The following is a 19,999-nucleotide window of genomic DNA, read 5'->3' as shown; positions in this document are numbered from 1 at the left end:
CAATACATACCTTGGACTTTAAGCACATAAATAGGCAGTACCTTCATAAACCACTAAAAAAAATCATTGCACAGTACATGAGCTTTCATGGATTAAAACACCACTTCATCAGGTTGTACCAATGTGAGGAACTTAAAGTCCAAAAGTTCTTGGCAAGATGGATTTCATCTCACTCTTAAATAGAAGTCAGAATTCTGGTTGCTATTTTATGGTTAGAACGTATGCAGCTGTAGATTGAGTGAAACAACCTAGTCCTCCAAAGAAGCGCAGGCCATGTGCATACACATATCTCTCCATTTGGCCTTTGTTTGAAACAGATATGTTTCTGCTTAGCTGGGGGAGGAGGTAACACAGAAAACATAAGTCCTCCATCTGAGACCTGCGATGATAATTTAGTAAACTCACTAGGTTTAGCTAATTGGGGTCAGATTAAAGCCAAAGTGATATTGCTTAGTCGTTGCAGTCCTGCTCTACTGGTGTTGAGAGTCCATATGTCTTGTTGGTACAGGGGAGGGGGCAGCTGACTTTAAGAGAAATGATTTCATTAAACTTGCTGGGTGAGATCCATTGTCAGACATACCATATTTTCCATGTATAAAACAACACTTTTTATTTATATCTTTATTTATTTACAATGGTGCCTCACAAGACAAAATTAATCCGTTTCATGGTTAATGCCGTCTAGCGAAAATTTCGTCTTGGAAAGCGCGATTTCCCATAGGAATGCATTGAAATTGAATTAATGTGTTCCTATGGGGGGAAAAAGTCAGAAACAAAAAAAAATTTAAAATAAAGTCACTTACCAGGTACTGTAGACTGAGCCCGGCTCCTTACAGTGCCTTGGTAGCCCCCGAAAAGCCGGAAAAAGAACGCCGAACAGCTGACAGCCGGACCCAGCAGGGAGGCGGCAGCCATTTTCTACTCTTCTCTGCTCCCGCTCTGCCTCACAGCTGATCGGCCCTGGGTCTTAGAGCCTTCCCCAGGCTTGCCCAGCACCAAAAAAGGCAGGGAAAAAGAGCTGGAAATTAAAAAAATTGTGCTTTTCCTCTGCCCCCGGGGAAGCCTCTGAAAGTGGCACTTTGCTGTGGGGGGTGGCGGGCCTGCTCCCCGCCGCTCCCCCACCCCCAGCGCCGCTTTCATTGGTCCCCGCCAGTCCCCCGATGGTGCTGGGAAGACTGGCGGGGGACCTCTGAAAGCGGTGCTGGGGGCGGGGGGCAGGCCCACCCTCCCATGGCAGAGCACCGCTTTCAGAGGCTTCCCCGGGTGCTTTCCACTGCCTTTTTACATACTGGGAAAGCCCGCGGAAGCCTCTGAAAGCAAGTGCTTTGCTGCGGGGGGGGGGGTGGCGGGCCTGCCCCCTCCACTCCCCCACCCCAGTGCCACTTTTAGAGGTCCCCCGCCAGTCTTCCGATGGTGCTGGGAAGACTGGCGGGGGACCTCTGAAAGCGGTGCTGGGGTGGCAGGCAGGCCCACCCCGCGGCAAAGCGCCGCTTTCAGAGGCTTCCCCGGGTGCATTTCCACTGCCTTTTTACATGCTGGGAAAACCCGAGGAAGCCTCTGGAAGCGGCGCTTTGGTGCGGGGGGTGGGTGGCGGGCATGTCCCCGCCCCACCATGGCAAAGTGCCGCTTTCAGAAGTCTCCCGGGACTTGCTCAGCAGGTAAAAAGACATTTGTCTTGCAAAGCAGGGCCATAGGAACATTTATCTTGCGAGGCACCAAAACCCTAGCCAGACCCATTCGTCTAGCAAGTTTTTCGTGCCGCGAGGCATTCATCTTGCGAAGTGCCACTGTATTTATTAAATTTCTATCCCGCCCTTTTAGATAAAGTCTACTTTTCTAAGTAGTAGAAAAAGATCTACTACTTTTTTCCTAAAATAATTAGAGGAAAATCGGAGGGTGGTTTTATACATGGAAGGAGGTAGCCGCACGCGCGTTCGGGCACCTCTTGCTGCCACCTCAATGGCTTGTTCCCTCTGGTGGCTGAGGCAGCAGCAGCAGGCGGAGACGAAGGCAAAGGAGCACTCACGTGTGTTTGGGCGCCTCTTGCTGCTGCCCCCCCCCCCCCGCCTGCCCAATCACCACCTCCAGTGGGACTGAGGGGCTCAGCTCACGTTGCCACCTTGTCCCCTTTGGTGGCAGGGGCAGAGGCAAAAACAAACAAGCATTCAGATACATGTTTTTGGTTAAAACATGTACAGTGGTGCCTCGCTGAACGGGTGCCCCGTTTAACGAATAATCTGTATACCGATGAAGATTTTGCGATTGCAAAAGCGATTGCAAAACGATGTTTTCAATGGGGAAAAATCGCTTTGCGATTTTCCCCCTACGCTCCATTTTCGCACAGCTGATGGGCGGGGCTTCGGGCGGATGGGGAGGGGGAAGGGATTCCCCTCCCCATCCTCCGGAGCTGTGCTGAAATGACGGCTTCAGCGTCGGCTTTGGGAGGGGAGGGGGAAGGGATTCCCCCCCTCCGGAGCTGTGCTGAAATGCCGGCTTCGTCTTCCCCCAGCTGACCGGCGGCAGTGGTGGAGGGGATGGGGGGTGGCTGGGGAGAGCCGGGAGGCAGGGCAAGGCCCGGGTGTTCCGGAGGCCCTCCTCCTGGTGGCGGCGGCGGAGATGGGGGGTGAGGGGTGCTTTGGAGACAGCTGGGAGGCAGGGCAAGGCCCGGGTGTTCCGGCGGCCTTCCTCCCGAGCCCTCGCTCGCCCGCTACCCAAGGACGCCCGGTGTCTCCCGGGCTGGCTAGCTGGCTGGTTGGCAGTGCTGTGCTATGATTGGTTCCCTGCTTGGGGAACTGATCATGGCAAAGCAATGCTTTTTTAACAGCTGATGGGTGGTTCTAAAATGGCCGCCGCTGTTTTCTGGACGGATTCCTTGCTTACCGAGGTGGCAAAAATGGCCGCCCCTATGGAGGCTTTTCGCTGAACGGTGAGTTTTTGCCCCATAGGAACGCATTAAACAGGATTTAATGCGTTTCTATGGTTATTTTTTGTTCCCTTTAGCGACGATTTCACATAGCGACGTTAATCCTGGAACGGATTAACGTCGCTATGCGGGGCACCACTGTATCTGTTATATAATGCCAGTCAATATAATTTTGACTGTGCCTGGTGTTTTTGAATAATAATAGTAATAGTAATAATAATAGTAAAATTGCCTCTCTTTTTTTGATGCAGTTGTACACTTCATACATGCTCATCCTCTCCATTCATCAGGAATACTCTGGATGTAGTATATTATGATTTCAGCAAAACGTTTGACAAAATCTGCCATGATACTCTTGTGACCAAGTTGGTAAAACATGGACTATCCAGTGCCTCTGTTAAATAGATTTTTAGCTGGTTGATAGGACATAGGCAAAAAAAGTGTTTCCTTCCAATGTTTCTTTGTTATCCTGACAAGTAGGATGCCATAAGGTTCTATCCTGGGCCTAGTGTTGTTGAAGCATCTGGAAACCTACGGTTGGGGGAACTGCATACTTTTTTCTGGAGAAGACTGAGGCGATCTAAATACCATCTTCAAACATTTAAAGAGTTGTCACATGGAAGATGGAGTGAGCTTATTTTCTATAGCTCCAGAGAATAGGATCCAAACAAATGATTCAAATTATAAGAGAGAAGATTTTTGTTAGATATCATGGAAGAACTTCCTGACATGAGAACTGATTGGCAGTTAAATGGGCTACATGATGGGTACTATTTCATTGGTGGTTTTTAAACCAAGATGTGTTGGTCGTCTATCTGAGATGTTTTAGCTTCCCTATTTTTTCTAGAGGGTAGAGCAAGAACCAATATGTGGAAATAAAAATGAAGCGGGTTTGAACAAAGGATAAATGAAGCTCCCTAATCAAAAGAGGTGTGCCCCAGGAGGCATTGAGGTCTCATTCACTTAAGAGAAGCAGAGGCTGGATTGCCATTTGTGAAGGAAGCTGTATTGCAGAACCTCTACTGAGCAGGGCTTTGGAATAGATAATAACCAAAGTGCTTTCTAACTTTATAAATGTATATTAAGTTCAGTTTTCTTTATTTACTTTTGTTTACATATTTTTAGTACTGGATGACCTCCATATCCACGTAAGATTGCTTCCATGATCTTCTGTGGATGCCTGAAATCACGGATTTGATGTATCCTATAGGACAAAGGCCATAAGGGGTGGGACAAAGACTACATGGGAGTCCCCTTGTGTATTGTATATAACGCTGCAGCAAACCACTGATAAATGAAACTGTGGATACCGACACTGCAAATATGGGGGCCCAACTTTAATTGCTAAGATGACATTGAAGCACTATGGTTGCAAGTTGGGATCGTCTCTAGTTTGGAAAGAATTCCCATCTGACCATAGTTTTTTTGTGCATGCACTCATGAGCCTACACTGCAGCCATTGTTTCCATGTTGTCAGATTTCTTTGTACATGTGAAGGTTAGAATTTAAGTTTTTTTTTTAAAGCAAAAGCACTAAAATTTGTGGCGATGGTGCAACAGAGCGGGCAACTTATTAAACTTGGCACAGCAAAAAGCATTGTTATAGAAAGTAAATAGTTCTGGTGCTCTTTAGCAAGAAGGATTGTGGGCAGTAAATCCCCTTAGTCCCATTCAAGAGCACCTGCCCATTTTTCATTTTATTCTTTTGAAACTTGTACCGCAATTGTTTTTGTACTTGGATGAAGAAAACAGGTTTGTTTTCTAAATGTGTGTGCGTGAAAACACTCTTTTAAGTGTCTGGAGTTCAATTCTATGGCAGTTCTGCTTCCATCTTAGGTGGTCTTTTTCAACATATTTGAAGTACAACATAAGATGATACAGTCCTTGGACTTCTGATGAAAACTGTATCTCAAATTACCAAGGGCAATTCATTCCCAAGTGAATACAGTGGTGCCTCGCAAGACGAGGTTAATGCATTCCACAAAAATCACTGTCAAGCGATTTTGTCGTTAAGCGAAACGCGGGTTTCCAATGGGTTCCAATGGGAACGGATTGCCATCGTAAAGCAAAAATTGCCATAGGAAACATTGTTAAGCGAAACGCGTTTCCCAAGCGAACACAGCCGTCTAACGAAACAGTGACCATTCAAACACCCGTTTAGCGAAGCGAACCTGAGCTGTCAGAACCATCGTAAAGCGAAACACAGGGACCCGAAAATTAACTGTCTTGCGAGGCAAGGTCCCCACCATCGTAGAGCGAAAATCGCCCATAGGAAACATCATTAAACAGCGCAAGATCGCTCCGGAAAACTAATTGTTAAGCGAATTCATCGTTAAACGAAGCAATCGTGTAGCGAGGCACCACTGTATATGGCTGTCAGCATGATCAGAAGCAAAATATTTTTGTAGTTATTCTGGAATATTTCCTCAGATAACAGGGGAAGGGGAGTGGGAGGACCAGCTTTGTGCAGAATCCTGTGAGTCACTTCCTTCCTGTACATCAGGAATGGGCATGGTCTGGGGCTTATTTTCCAGCACCAGGATCTTCCAGGAATCATCCTAGGATCACAGTGAGTGTAGCAGGGATGCATTTGAGGTATGCAGATTTATGTTTCTTCTTCATGTCCTTTGTGACTCACACCTATGGCATTTCTGTCCCTGCACAGCCTTGTCTTGGAACCTCAGCAGCACGTTTTGGCAGGAGAACCACTCATTCCATTGTGTATGAGCACATAGTTACTGACAAGATCTTTTAAAAATGGCTGCAATCCACAAGCATTCTTCATCAAATAAATCCAGTAAAATGGCATCTACAATGAGTGGAGTAGGCATGGAAGTGTGCAGATTTTTGAACTGTCACTAACAGATAACGCCAGTCAGCTATTCTGATAATTGTCCGGATAACACTAACCTGCATGTCTCTAGCATGCATATGGTCTTTTGTAGATAGATAAAGCCAGCAGGAAATATAGGAAGTAGAAATATACTGAGTACACTACTGATCTTGTAGTTCAGTTTTGATTCAAATAACTACTGTGGCTCTTCAGAGTGACAAACCCACTGGGAGATACCAGGGTTTGCATCTGGCCTCTTCTTCATAGAAAAGATTTCTTCACCTCCTTTCTTCTAAAGATGCCATACTCAACCACTGGGCTCTCACTTTCCACTTGAGGCACAATAGTAATAACAGAAAAGAGGATATGAGTTACACAAAATAAGCACTATATTTTGCCTAAAAATGTACAGATTCTCCCTTGGTATATAGTAGGACTGTGATATTCACTGGGGATCACTTCCAAGCCCCACCTCACCATGGATGCCAAAAAGCGCAAATATAGAAACACGATATAGCAGAGGTCCCCAACCCCCGGTCCGTGGCCCGGTTCCAGTCCATGGCCTGAGCCGGACCAGGCCGCAGAGAGAAACCTCCCCCCACAGCCTGTTTGCGGCTGCATGTGAGCGCCCAGATGAGTGCTGTGCTGCCCTTTGCACATGTGCACAAGCACTGTGCTGCCCTTTGGGCATGCACACGAGCGCTGTACTGCCCTTTGGGCATGCACACGAGCGCAGGGGGTGCCCCACCTTCCCAAGTCAGTTTGCGGGGCTAAAAACGTTGGGGACCGCTGCTATATAGCATCATTTCTGGTTTTCTCTAGTGGCCAGTTCTGGTAATACACCTGGAAAATGCATATTTCAGGGGGTTTTCATTTAAAATTTTCAGACAGCAGATAAGTGAAACTGTAGGTACTGATCCTGAGGGTCCCACAGTCCTGCTGTACATGAGATTCAGGAGAAGGAGTACAGAACCCAGGAGAGAACTGCCTTTGTTAGCATGCAATGTCAAGGAAAATGTCAGAGAAATTGAAAGTTCCAGCTACAGGTGGAAGATCAAAGTCTGTATGGCAGGAATACTGAATAAGAAAAAAACTGTAAGATATGGTGTACAATTTTCTTGAAGGTCACATCCCTTCTGCTTGGTAGGTGTGACACCCAGAATTCACTGCTACTCAGTCACAAGGCCTACCTGAAATGGTAGCTCTGCTTCATGGTGCTAATAATGTGGATGCATAAACTATGCCTGCCCATCATTAAAGAAAATTTCTGTAAAATTTCCTAATGTTGTATTTTTCCGTGGAAAATTCTCCACATCATTTACTGTATATCATTTATCTGTAACTGTCTGGACTGTTGTACTATAATCTGTTGTACTATGATATTTGTAGAATATGAACTTTTGTAAATTCTTCTAAGGAGACAAACATTGACAAACTGTAGAGTTCAGTTGCCCATGGAGGAACTGAAAAATATGACAACCCTTTCCTGTGCTCAATGCAGTTGGCTTCTGACAGATCCTCAGCCAGATAGGTACCATTTAAGAAAAGAGGTATTCTTCTTCTCTCATGGAAAAATGTTGCTAAAAATCTCCTGTTTGGTGCTCCTGTCATAGTGAGCACAAGTTGGAATGCCCAGATCCTCATAACTGTACTGTATGTGTTTGCCATGAATCAGTTTGCCATGAATCAGTACCTGCTCACTATAAGGGCAAGTAAAAGCTTTACTCCTCCCCCTTTTCTGTGGTTGTATTCTGCATTATGATTGCATTATGATTGTATCATGTTGTCTAGCTTCCATACTCGTCTGCTGTTTGGAGACAGTTGCTCTAGAGCAGTGGTGTCGAACTGTGGCCCTCCAGATGTTCTTGGACTTCAACTCCCAGAAGCCTTCATCACCACCTCCTGCTGGCCAGGATTTCTGGGAGTTGAAGGCCAAGAACATCTGGAGGGCCACAGTTCGACACCACTGCTCTAGAGTATTCATTCTCAACCTTTTTTTGCCACATCATAAACATAATAAGAAAGAAAGAAAGGTTGAATCGGGATTGTATACATTGCACAATGAACCTTATCAGGGTGTGTATGAGTTGTTTCCATTCTGTGCTGCCCTTCAAACATGCCAGGGCACCCCAGGAGACTACATGGCCCCTATTGAGAATGGCTGTTCTAGAGCAGTGGTTCTCAACCTTGGATAACCCAGGTTTTCTTAGACTGCAGTTTCTAGAAACCTTCACCACCAGCTGTTCTAGCTGGGGTTTCTGAGAGTTGCAGTCCAAGAACAACTGGCTTAGGCAAGGTTGGGAACCATTGCTCTAGAATATGGGTTCTTGTTGGCAAAAGTGCTTTTAGAACCCTGGCAAGTGAAAATGCCATGTGATTCTTTAAGTCAGTGGTTCCCAACCTTGGGTGACCCAGGCGATCAGACTGCAGCTCCCAGAAACCCTGGGTAGCACAGCTGGTGGTGAAGGCTTTTGGGAATTGCAGTCCAAGAACTAAGTTGGGAGACACTGCTTAAAATTATATATATCAGTATCCTAGACATAACATTTTTAGTATTCCCTGAAGAAGATCTTAAATATGTAACTATATAGCTTTCAGAAAAGTATCTTAAGCAGTCCTCATAAAAAAACAAGGAAGATGAACACACATTGTTACGGCATTAGCTTTTGTAAACTACTCATTTCATCAAATGCATAGAAATTACTCAGAATTTGATATACTAATAAATTCAGAAGTGTGTTTAGAGGCAGACTTATTTATTTGTTTTGTTTATTTATTGAATTTTTATACAGCTTGATTGGTGGCGAACTCTAATATTTAATTTATACAGAGTGTGTGGAGGTAAGCTTGAATAACAGGTTCTATGTTCTGGGCTTACATAAAATAAACAGTTCATAAGTTTCCTTGTTTAATTTGGAAAACAGTCATGTTTTGAAATAGCAGAATCAGGAACTCTAGAGAGAGTATTACTTGTGGGGAGTAAAATAATTTTAATATGTAAGGCCAGTTAACCCATGGTTTATTGTGTTTAGACATTGAATAAATTCATTATTTCTTTTTAGGGGATCCATGTACTGTTTCTTCTCAGCTGGAATTGGAAGAGGCTTTTCGATTATATGAGCTAAATAAGGATTCTGAACTTCTAATACATGGTAAGTTAGTATAATGGAAGAACATGTGTGTATGTGTGAGAGGGAGAAAGACCTGTAAGTTAGTTCAAAATTAGTAATGAGATCCTTTTCCCAACAGGCACTTTTCATAATGAGCATTTGAATTAGCCCCAATAAGCTCTGGATATAGTGTTGTCAACTCCCTGCCTTGTCAGAACAACATGGTAGTCCTTGTGTTGGTTATTCTGCACAGTAGTGGAATGAAACTCATGACACAGTAGCCTACAGTGGGGTCTTGACTTAAGAACGGCTTGAGTTAAGAACATTTTGACTTAAGAACCACTCTCACAGGAAAATATTGACTTGACTTACATACTTAGATTTGAGTTAAGAACTGAAAAAAACCCGTGTGGGAGGCAGGGAAAGTGCAAAATGTGAACTTTCAGTTAACTGTTGGCCAGTGAAAAGGGTGCCTGTCTGCTTCCTCACTCCTCCCAGCGTTTAGAGAGTGGATTGGGAAACAGTCTTCAGACTGCCTGGTACTGCCTGGACTGTATTTTCCCTGCCTTCCCTGAACCTTTCTGGACCTAAGAAAAAAAAAAGAAACAAAATATCCCCCTCTAGTGGTCGAAGGCGGAATAGCAGCTTCCCATTAGTTTCTATGGACGGAAAAGAGCAGATACGGATCAAATGGTTTTCAATGCATTCCTATGGGAAATGCAGATTTGACCTGAGAACTTTTTGACTTGAGAACCGCCTTCCAATACGGATTAAATTCTCAAGTCAAGACCCCACTGTATAAGGTTCTGTTGCTACTATGAGAAAATAATTTGTCCTTTTCCACTGATGTACTTGCATTCCTTAAGTTACAGCTACAACACACAAAGGAAAGGTAATTGTATTGGCCGTAGGAAACATTCCAAAAATTGACATTGTTTTAATTAGGTTATACCATGGGTCACAAAATGATTTTCAGGCTTCCACATTCCTTAGCTTCATGAAGTTATATGATAAAGTAAAAATGAGGAGGTAGAGGAATGGCTAGCTGGTATTGAAGACACAGGGTATATATTTGAAGATTAAAAGTGAGCCTCTCACTTTTCCTTAAAAAGTGGTTTCCCATAGGAAAAGTGGTTTCCTATGGGAAACCACTTTTCACAAGACAAAAATTTCGCAAGATAGTGCTACTTGCGGAACAAATTACATTTGTCTTGTGAAGCACCACTGTATACACAAAAAGTACCTTTCATAATCTAATCATCTAACTTAGATTTGGAGCCTAACATCAGTAAGCTAAGGAAGTCCATGGGATAAATGTTTCTTCTTTCCCTCAACAGTCACTTGCACTCCTTGAAAACTGGTCTGTAGGGATAAGGCCTAATCCTGAATGATGTGAGATGGGGTATGATATGGGGGCTACTGGGAGAAGAAGAAATTTTGCTGAAGGTGTTGTGCCTGATGTGTTTAGCCTAAGTTTTATTCTTTATTGAGGAAAAATGTTGTTCAAAAGAATTCAGTGTGCTGGTTAGAGTGTTGGACTGGGATTTGGGCACTCGAATATAAGTCCCCACTTAGCCGTAAGGCTGACTCGGTGGCCTTTGGTCAGTCATATTGTCTTAGCTAGCCTAGAGTTGTTTTGAGAAGAAGAGAGAGGAGGAGAATTCCTCCTTCTCTCCTGGGACTTTCACAGCTTGCATGGAATCAGACTGGTTACACAAAAACCAGAGAGACCTCAGGACAGAAACCTAAATTCTTTAATTACTTAAAATCTTGCCCTGCTAGTACAGTGGTGCCTCGACTTACAAATGTCCCGACTTACAACTATTTCGAGTTACAACCAGCCCCGACCGCAAAATTTTGCTTCGACTTGCGGCCAGAGCTTCCAGTTACAAACAGAAAAGGACAGGGAGAAAAGGAGGGAATTCAAATTGCTAACCGTTGGTAGGCGAAGAGGCTGCTTCTTTGTAGCTCTTTCACCCCAGCGGTTAGAGTGAGTGCGATCGGAGGAGGCTTTGGACTGCCTGTTAAGGTAAGGTGCTACTTTCTAAAAATTGTTTTGGGTGGGTTTTGCAGTGTGGTTTTGGGGTAGGTGGTGGGATTATGTTTCTATGCTGTGATGGGTCTTGCAGGTTTTATTGTTTTTTTTCCCCACCCCCATTTCCGATGAGTCTTGCACGATTTGCTTGCTTTCTGCTTTGCTTTTTTTGCATTTCCCATGGGTCTTACACGCTTTTCTTGCCTTTCTTCCCCTCCCCCTTTGGCCAGAACGGATTAATTGCGTTTCCGATGGGTGCTGCAGTGTTTTGTGGGGTTTTGGGGGGATTTTTTTATTTGGCCAGAACAGATTAATTGCATTTCAATGCATTCTTATGGAAAATGGTGCTTTGACCATTTCAAGTCACAATCATCTTCTGGAACGGATTAAGTTTGTAAGCCAAGGCACCACTGTACGGTCATCACCCTTATGGAGGCACAACTTAAGCAACAACATTTTTGTTGTGAGAACAGTCAGATATGTTAACTTTTTCATGAGCAAAGATATTTAATTGTACATTTTCATACTTCTGAATAAAATCTTCAATGTCTTTCACACCAGTTTTTGTGTAACTTTCTTATTTTCATGTAAATGTCATTCACCTTTTTTTGAGCAGATAATCTGATCTGTCTAAACTGACATGGATCCTAAAAGAGTTGTACTTGGGAAATGGCTACAGTGGTGCCTCGCTTGACGAGAACTCATTTCATTGAAATCGCTGTTAAGCGAAATCCTCGTCATGCAAAACGAAAGAGCTGACTGAAATGCATTGAAACTGGTTCAGTGCGTTCCAATGGACTAAATACCTCAGCGTCCAGCGAAGATCCTCCATAGGGGCGGACATTTTCATAGCCTGGAAAGCGAGGAATCCATCCTAAATCACAGGGGGAGCCATTTTGCACAGTGGGCGGCCCATTTTAGAGCCGCCGATCAGCTGTTTTAAAATCATTGTCTAGCAAAAAATCGGTTCCCAAAGCAGGGAACCGATCATCGTTAAGCGATTTTTCCCTATTAGAACATTGTTTTACAATCGCAAAAGCGATTGCAAAAACTTCATCGTCAAACTGTTTCATTGTTTAACGAGGTAATCGTTAAGCGAGGCACCACTGTACTTGTAATATCACCTGGTATGTAATGCAATACAACCTAAATGGCACTTCACCATAAACAGCACTTTACGCATCTTAAAACTGCCATAAATTATGCAACCAAATAGTTTGGCACTGTTTTATGGAACATGTTTAGCATTGTTGATTATCATATTTTCTCAAATGTGCTTGAAGTAATAGCTAATCTAGTGTCACTGGTTTTCTCGCAGTGTTTCCCTGTGTACCTGAAAGGCCTGGAATGCCATGTCCAGGGGAAGACAGTAAGTACAATACTTTTGGATATGTAGAGCCATCATGTGTTTGGTATTTATAATTTATAAATATAATTTATAATTATATATTGTCATAATGCATTTGCACATGAGGGTACAACTATACAGTCAGGAAATGCGAATTAATTCATATTGGTTCATGTGGAGTTGTATCGAGGCATTTGGTTCTTATTCGTGGTCTCTGTAAATGCACACTATAGGGTTTAATCTGTGCTTGCGCAGAGGTTTCCAGAATATTCTAGAGCTTTATCACGTGTTTGCCAGGACTGCCCCCCAGTACACGTGGGCTGCCCGTCCTGGCGATTGCCTCAGTTCCTTTTTGCCGCCGCTGAGGTTTCATCTCACGACAAGCTCTCTGTTTGCCAACTGTTTTCGCTTCTTACTAAGAGTTAGATAACAGAGGAAACCTTTCCCCCTTCCCTTCCCCTTTTATGGCATCCGTGGCTCTGTTTAAACGGTGCACTTTCTGCCCAAACAAGATTCCCCTCTCTGATGGACACGTCCACTGTCTTTTCTGCCTTGGGGAATCCCATCAACCAGCTTCGTGTCAACTTTGTAAAAACTTCACAAAACAGGCACCTAAACTCCAACAACACTTGAGAGCCTTGCTCTGGGCACGGTCTCTCCACCCGACACAGACCACTATGGACACCGCTCAGACTTCCCAGTCCCAAGACGGGTCTCCTGATGTGCCCACTACTTCTCCAACACAGAGGTTGACTTCATCTAAGGCCTAATCTAAGACTGTTTCCAAATCCAAGGTTCCGGGATTACAAACAAGTCCTGTACCAAAACCTCCTTCGGTACCGAATCATTCTAAACCTAAAAGGTCAAAGAAATCTTCTTCGGATTATCAAACTACTAGACGCTGTCTATGGGGACGGGATATAAATCGAATGAATGAATGAATAAATAAACAAATAAACAAATAAATAAATAAATAAAATACCAAGAAGCCTGCCCGAGTAACAGCAGATAAAGCTATACCGACAATTCCTTTGCAAGATCAATCAACCATCTGTCTTGAAGTTTCCAGTGATGATGTCATGCCACCACCATTTGGCCAACCACCTTCTCCACTTCTTGCCCAATCTCCATCCTGGGCCAACACATCAGCTGAGGTTACAGTCATTTCACATTCGGCACATACAAGCCCAAATACATGGGTTGCTCTGTCTCTTGAGTGTGATTCGGAGTCACCATCTGTTTTGGCTGACCTGTCTCCTCCGCGTAAGGGGGGGCAGTCCTGGCGAACGCGTGATAAAGCTCTAGAATATTCCAGAAACCTCAGTGTAAGCGCAGATTAAACCCTATAGTATGAATTCACAGATGACCACTTGAAGAACTGGAGTTAAAGGTAAGTAATCTCTCTTTCTCTTACACACGCACAGAGAGAGAGAGAGAGAGAGGGAAAGGAGGAGAAAAAGGATTCTAATTGCAATTCCATTTGAAGTGCTTATAGGTGCCTTTGGAAGGTTTTCATTTCTCAGTCACTCATTTCCTCATTGTGTGTGTGTGTGTGTGTGTGTGTGTGTAAACAGGAACTCTGCCCAAGGAAAGACTACAGTCTCGCTTGACGACGATAATCCGTTCCAGCAAAATCGCTGTAGAATGAAATCGTCGTCAAGCGAAAGTAAAAAACCCATTGAAATGCATTGAAAACCGGTTCAGTGCGTTCCAGTGGGGGAAATACCTCATTGTGCAGCGAAGATCTTCCATAGGGCGGGCATTTTCCAGTGCCTGTTAAGTGAGGAATCCATCCTAAACACAGCAGGGAGCCATTTTGCACAGTGGGCGGCCATTTTGAGAGACGCCAATCAGCTGTTTTAAAATCGTTGTTTAGCGAAGAATCAGTTCCTGAAGCAGGGAACCGGTCATCGTAAAGCGATTTCTTCCATTTAAACATCATTTTGCAACGGCAGTAGCGATCGCAAAAACCTCATTGTAAAGGGATTCTTCTACCAGGGTAATCGTCAAGCGGGGCACCACTGTATTGTTTTTAAAAAGAAGAAGCAGACACACACTTTGAGCAAAACAAAAGGATTTGAATTTTTAAAAATAGAAGGTCTCTAGTGGGAAGGGAAAACTACAGATTGGAGATATGGGATTCTGGGGTGATTCAATTTCATATTGTGTCATATTATCAACAGGAAAAAAAATGTGAATTAGCCCACCCCAGATCTATAGTATTTCCTGTATTTTTCATCAGGCTCTGAAATTGAGAATCAGTTAATTAGTTTTTAAGGTATGCTTATCCCAATTGATAAAATCATTTCAAAGATCTGTAACTTTGTTTTCTGTTGTGATTAAATAGTGAAAATAAGGGGTAAATTGGTTTTGGAAATTCTAATATCCTCAGACTCAATGAAAACAGTTATATGAATTCTTGGACTCTTGTGATGTAGATTGAAACTCAAATCAGTATACAGTGGTGCCTCACTTAACGATTGCTTCGTACAACGAAAAATTCACTTAACGATGGCTTTTTCGGAGCGATCTTGCTCTTCACTTAACGATTTTCCCTATGGGCGATTTTGCTTAACGATTTCGGGAGCATGCTTAACGAAGACAGTTTTAGGTCCCCTTGTTTCGCTTAACGTTTTTTTTTTACAGCCCTGTTTTTGCTAATTTTAAAATATTCTAAAATGTTTAAAAATGTTTAAAATGCTTGGAATCATTAGTGCACCTAATAAAACCTTTGTTAACTTAATTTGGCTTTGTTCTGAGTCTTTTTGAATTTTTTGTGAATTTTCCCCCCCATTGAAATAGGCTTCAATGCATTTCAATGGGTTTCGCTTAACGTTTTTTCCTATGGGGATTTTCGCTTAAGGATGGTAATCTGTTCCAATTGGAATGGATTATCCGGTTTTCAATGCATCTCTATGGGAAATGGTGTTTCGCTTAACGATGTTTTCACATAGTGATTTTTTGGAACCAATTAAAATCGTTAAGCGAGGCACCACTGTAATTGGGAATTGGTGGATATCAGTTTGTCTATGGAAGTTACATTTTGCAGTTCATTGCAAGTTTCTTTCTCCCTCCAATGACTGCTGTTTTTGTGGAAATGTTTCAGGTGTGATTAATATCCATTGCCAAACATGCATCCAGGTGATTCAGCAAAGAATGAGCTGACATAAAAACTTTCGCTTCTCGTCACCTTCATCTGTGAATATGCCCATATTGTCACTATTCTTAATCCTCTCTCCGTCATTGGAATATTGAGTCAATAATAGTCTCATTGCTGTCTTTCAGTTCAAAATAAAATTGATTTATTTGACTTTGGAACTGTGGAGTTTGTTGAAAGAGAGGGTGATTAACTCATAAGCATTTTTATGTTTTTAAGATAAGATGTTTTTAAACTGTAGTAGAATTGGTAATACACCATGAGATTACTAGGTGAATGAGGTAAACCATGTCCCAACATTCATTTATGCTATCATTCCAGATTTGTAATACGGGCTTACTAGTCCATCCTTCCATGGTAGCTTTTAGGATTTACTTCAATTATGTGGAAGACCTGAGGGAAAACTTATACAATATAATGAGGAAGAGGTGTTAAATATTATGTACAGTGGTGCCTCGCTTAACGATGTTAATTAGTTCCCAAAAAAACATTGCTATGGGAAAACATCGCTAAGTGAAACACCATTTCCCATAGGAATGCATTGAAAACCGGATAATCCGTTCCAAAGGGAACGGATTACCGTCCTTAAGCGAAAATCGCCATAGGAAACATCGCTAAGCGAAACGCGGTTCCCCCATTGGAATGCATTGAATAGGTTTCAGTGCATTTCAATGGTTTTGACAGGTCCGTTTTCGCTATTTTTAAAGTGTCTTAAAATGTTCAAAAACTGTTTAAAATGCTTGGAATCGTTAGTGCACCTTGTAAAACCTCTGCAAACTTAATTTGGCTTTGTTCTGAGTCTTCGTTAATTTTTGGTGAATTTTTCCCCCCATTGGAATGCATTGAACTGTAGGTTTGACAGCTGTAATTTTTAATTTAATTACTGAGGACAGAGCATGAAGCTTTGTCTAGTTACATAATATTTACCAGTTTAATTTTTTTAGAGTCTATATATCGTCGGGGTGCAAGGCGATGGCGAAAGCTCTATTGTGCAAATGGTCATACTTTTCAAGCCAAGAGATTTAACAGAGTAAGTTTTAATATATTTTATCTAGAATTCTTTTTTAGCTATAGCTTTCTTCTAATGTGTATGTTTTCGCCTTTTAAAAATAGATATTGTCCTGTGGTACCAAAAGACTAATTCCCTTTATTCAAATACTGATAGTGAGTAAAAGAATCCTTAAAATATCAGATTTTCCTATCACGTGCTACTTCACCTGGAATTTGTTTACTTTTAAATATAATAAAACTTTATATGTAAGACTTTTTATTTCTGATAACCCTGTAATTTTCAGCGAAATGTTCTTTTAAAGTTTTGAATACTTACTTTTTAGTGAGCTTTGCACTCGTGCTTGCTGATCAGGCGAGTAATAGTGGAAAATGAAAGTTTCTGATATCTAAAAGTATTCATATATTGCTTTAGGATATTCAAAGTGCTTCACACAAAATGGCTGCCTTTAAATGATAATATGTTTGCATAACAAGTTAAGATATGGTTGAATCTTTTTGCATTCCTTTTGTGACATAAGCAATAATTCACCAGTTTCCTGAACCATTAGAAACAGGAGACTGGTTTTACCTGCTAAGAGATGAGCCAGAGTTGTATGTTTTCTCAGACCCTGTTGGTCTACATCAACATATTAGATAAGAAATAAAACAACAACGAGAGAGAGAGAGAGAGAGAGAGAGAGAGAGAGATTATGGCATTTTAAAGACTTCTGAGGAATTGAACTCACTTAAAATAGAGCCGTTAGTCTTTAAGTTGCTACAACATTTTTGTCTTGTATTTCATTTTGATTTGTTTCTTGTCTAATAGAATTGTATCTTGTAATATTTACACTAGCCTTCTAATAAAGAATAATATTTTCTCATTATGTCAAATAGGCTAATACAACTTAGTGTAGTTGTGGCAAAGAGATTAAAGCTAGTGACTTGCTGCTTTGTCATTCAGTCTTTTAACGTCTTTTCTACTCCAGAGGTTTAATACTGTACCATATTCATGGTTCTGAAGATAACATTGCTAAAAATGTTCAGGTACCGGTTACCTTGCTTTCTGAATAGAGAGTACAAGGAGTCTTGCTGTCAAACAGAAGTGAAAAATAAGTTTTGCTTTCCCTTCCCTAGGAGCAATATATATATATTCTTTATCCTCTGTCTACATATATTCTAAACTATATATACTGTATATAGCTTAGAACTGTGTGATATAGATGTTTAATTAGGAAAATTTTTAATGTAGAATAGTGCTTAGGCACTATATGGGTAGATACAAAGTTAATTAATTAAAGAATTAAAGAAGCAAGTGTGCTTTGAGAATGCCCAAAGTAATTCTTTTTTTAAAAGGGCATGCAAACTACAGAATTTTAAAAAACATCTTCATTTAATGGGAGGCTATTGGAATCTAGAGGACAACAAGCTATGAACTATAAGAAAACAATCATTTGTGGAGGAAAATCCTAAGGGTATACAATAAATTTCAGTATCTTTCATGGCTTTCTACATGTAGCATTTCACAAGCAAAACAGACAGGATGAGCTACAGTGAGTTACAATATAGTTTATAGTTTAAGAATTAATATCTGGATGTTAATTGTTTATGCTTATTGTCTGTCTGTTTTTCAGAGAGCTCACTGTGCCTTCTGTTCTGACCGGATATGGGGACTGGGGCGCCAGGGTTATAAATGCATCAATTGCAAACTTCTAGTTCATAAAAAATGTCATAAACTTGTCAACAAAGAATGTGATCGACAACCACTACCACCAGTAAGTGATATTAATAAATAAACAGCTTCACTTTCGTCTCTTCTGTCCAAAGGACATTGTTCCAGAAGTCTTGTGGTTTGTCCAAATGCAATTTTGCAAACCTAAGCCATGCTGCCTTGTTCTTTTTAGAGAGAAAAGGCTTTCTCCTATCAACCCTTCTAAACAAACCATATTTGTTCAGTTTTCTTCTAATTGTACTGTCATAAATTTTACCATTTAACATGCTAATGGAGGCCTGTAGAGTCTGAGATGTAACTCTAGGGTTTTTGTGGTTTTTTGCAATTTCTCTGAGCATTGCGTGGTCTGACCTTGGGGTGAATTTGCTTTGATGTCCACTCATGGGAAAATTGGTAACTGTCTTGAATATTTTCTGTATGTGAATAATCTTCCTCACTGTAGCATGATGGACTTTAAATTGTTTGGAAATGGCCTTATAACCCTTCTGAGATTGATGGGCAGCAACAATTGCATCTTTATGATAATTGCTATGTGTTTCCTCCTTAGCATTGCATTAACACACACCTGAATGCTCCAGACTAGCAAACTGCTAACACTTTGATTTTTATAGAGGTGGTCACACTTGCTGATGATCAGTTACTCAATGGCAATTGTTTAGCAGCATCTGGCTGCTATTTAGCCTCTTAATTCCTATGGAAGCAGTAAAGGTGTACTTAGTTTTTCACACATGGCTCCTCCATTTTGGCTTTATTTTTGTAAAATAAATCATGACACGGTATATGTCATCTGTTGTTGCTCATCTGAAGTTGTACTTATCTAATTTTCAGGCCTCCTATGGACCAGATGATTTCTATTATGCCCTGATATGTAAAACCATGGAATTCAAAGAGGGCATACTTTCTTTGTCACATGATTGAAAGTTTTTAAAAACTCTTTTGGTAATGTGTGGTAGTGTCTATTCAAGCAGCTGAATAATACTATGGATGCCACTTTATCCTGCCTAATTTTGCTAACTAAAAAAAGATTGTCTGAAGTAGTTGAATGAAACATGAAAAATGTGAGGCCCTTAATTTTTACAGTATTTTGATTTCTTATCAGAGGAATGTGCAGCTTGATATTGTGGATCATTATTTGTAAGGAAGGGTACCAAGCTGAAGGAGAATTATAGCCTCCTGGTAATTGTCTGTAGAGCCACAACCTCAGATTGAATCAATTGCATAATTCTTTGAAGAAAATGTAAAACTTGAAAACTTACTCTTTTACCTTTTATAGGAGCTAATGGATCATTCATCAGTGCATCCTGATAACATAGAACCTGGTAATAGCTATGTTTCCTCTATTCATATTCAAGGGATATTGAATATTAAATACATAATATTTTGTTTGTCATTATGCCTCTATGTATTTGTTTTAAAATCGTCATTCAGTGTAACTAAAAAACTAGGCAAGTTCTTGTCTTGCTGCTTAATATAATGAATTGTTCACCTGTGTATCATGAATGTCAGTATCTAAAAGAGTATACACTGTCAATCCTAAATATACAGTGTTGGGAGAACTGCAAGGAATTGAGGCACAACCATACTTTACCATTAAATCTGATGTAATTTGCCCTGCAGTTCCCTGTGGATTCTTACAAGTGACTTCTGGCACACTGAGATCCCATAAAACAAATAAAATTAATTCCTTTATAGCAGGGGTCTTCAACCTCCAGTCCGCGGCCTGGTGCCGGTCCATGGGCTTCACAGGACCAGGCCACGGAGACAGATCTCCCGCCCCCTGCACGCACGCATGGTGGGCATGGCGCACACATGCTCACACAAATGTGCACAAGTGCATTTCCACCCGCGAGTGCACCACACCCATGTGTGTGAGTG

The 19,999-nt window shown here is 41.6% G+C and overlaps 1 protein-coding gene across 1 annotated transcript in view; it reads left to right on the top strand.

Moving 5' to 3' along the window:
- Positions 1-19,999, top strand: part of PRKCI (protein kinase C iota) — a 56,696-nt gene that overhangs the window by 20,622 nt on the left and 16,075 nt on the right. The window contains exons 3-7 of the mRNA XM_020793818.3: positions 8,818-8,907; positions 12,219-12,269; positions 16,350-16,435; positions 18,027-18,167; positions 19,398-19,443. Of these exons, the coding sequence (XP_020649477.3) occupies positions 8,818-8,907; positions 12,219-12,269; positions 16,350-16,435; positions 18,027-18,167; positions 19,398-19,443 (414 nt within the window). The remainder of the gene's footprint in view (positions 1-8,817; positions 8,908-12,218; positions 12,270-16,349; positions 16,436-18,026; positions 18,168-19,397; positions 19,444-19,999) is intronic.

The sequence above is a fragment of the Pogona vitticeps genome, chromosome 3, assembly GCF_051106095.1.
Source record: "Pogona vitticeps strain Pit_001003342236 chromosome 3, PviZW2.1, whole genome shotgun sequence".
NCBI lineage: Eukaryota > Metazoa > Chordata > Lepidosauria > Squamata > Agamidae > Pogona > Pogona vitticeps.
The sequence above is the reverse complement of the archived record's forward strand: the minus strand, read 5'-3'. Positions and strand labels throughout refer to the sequence as shown.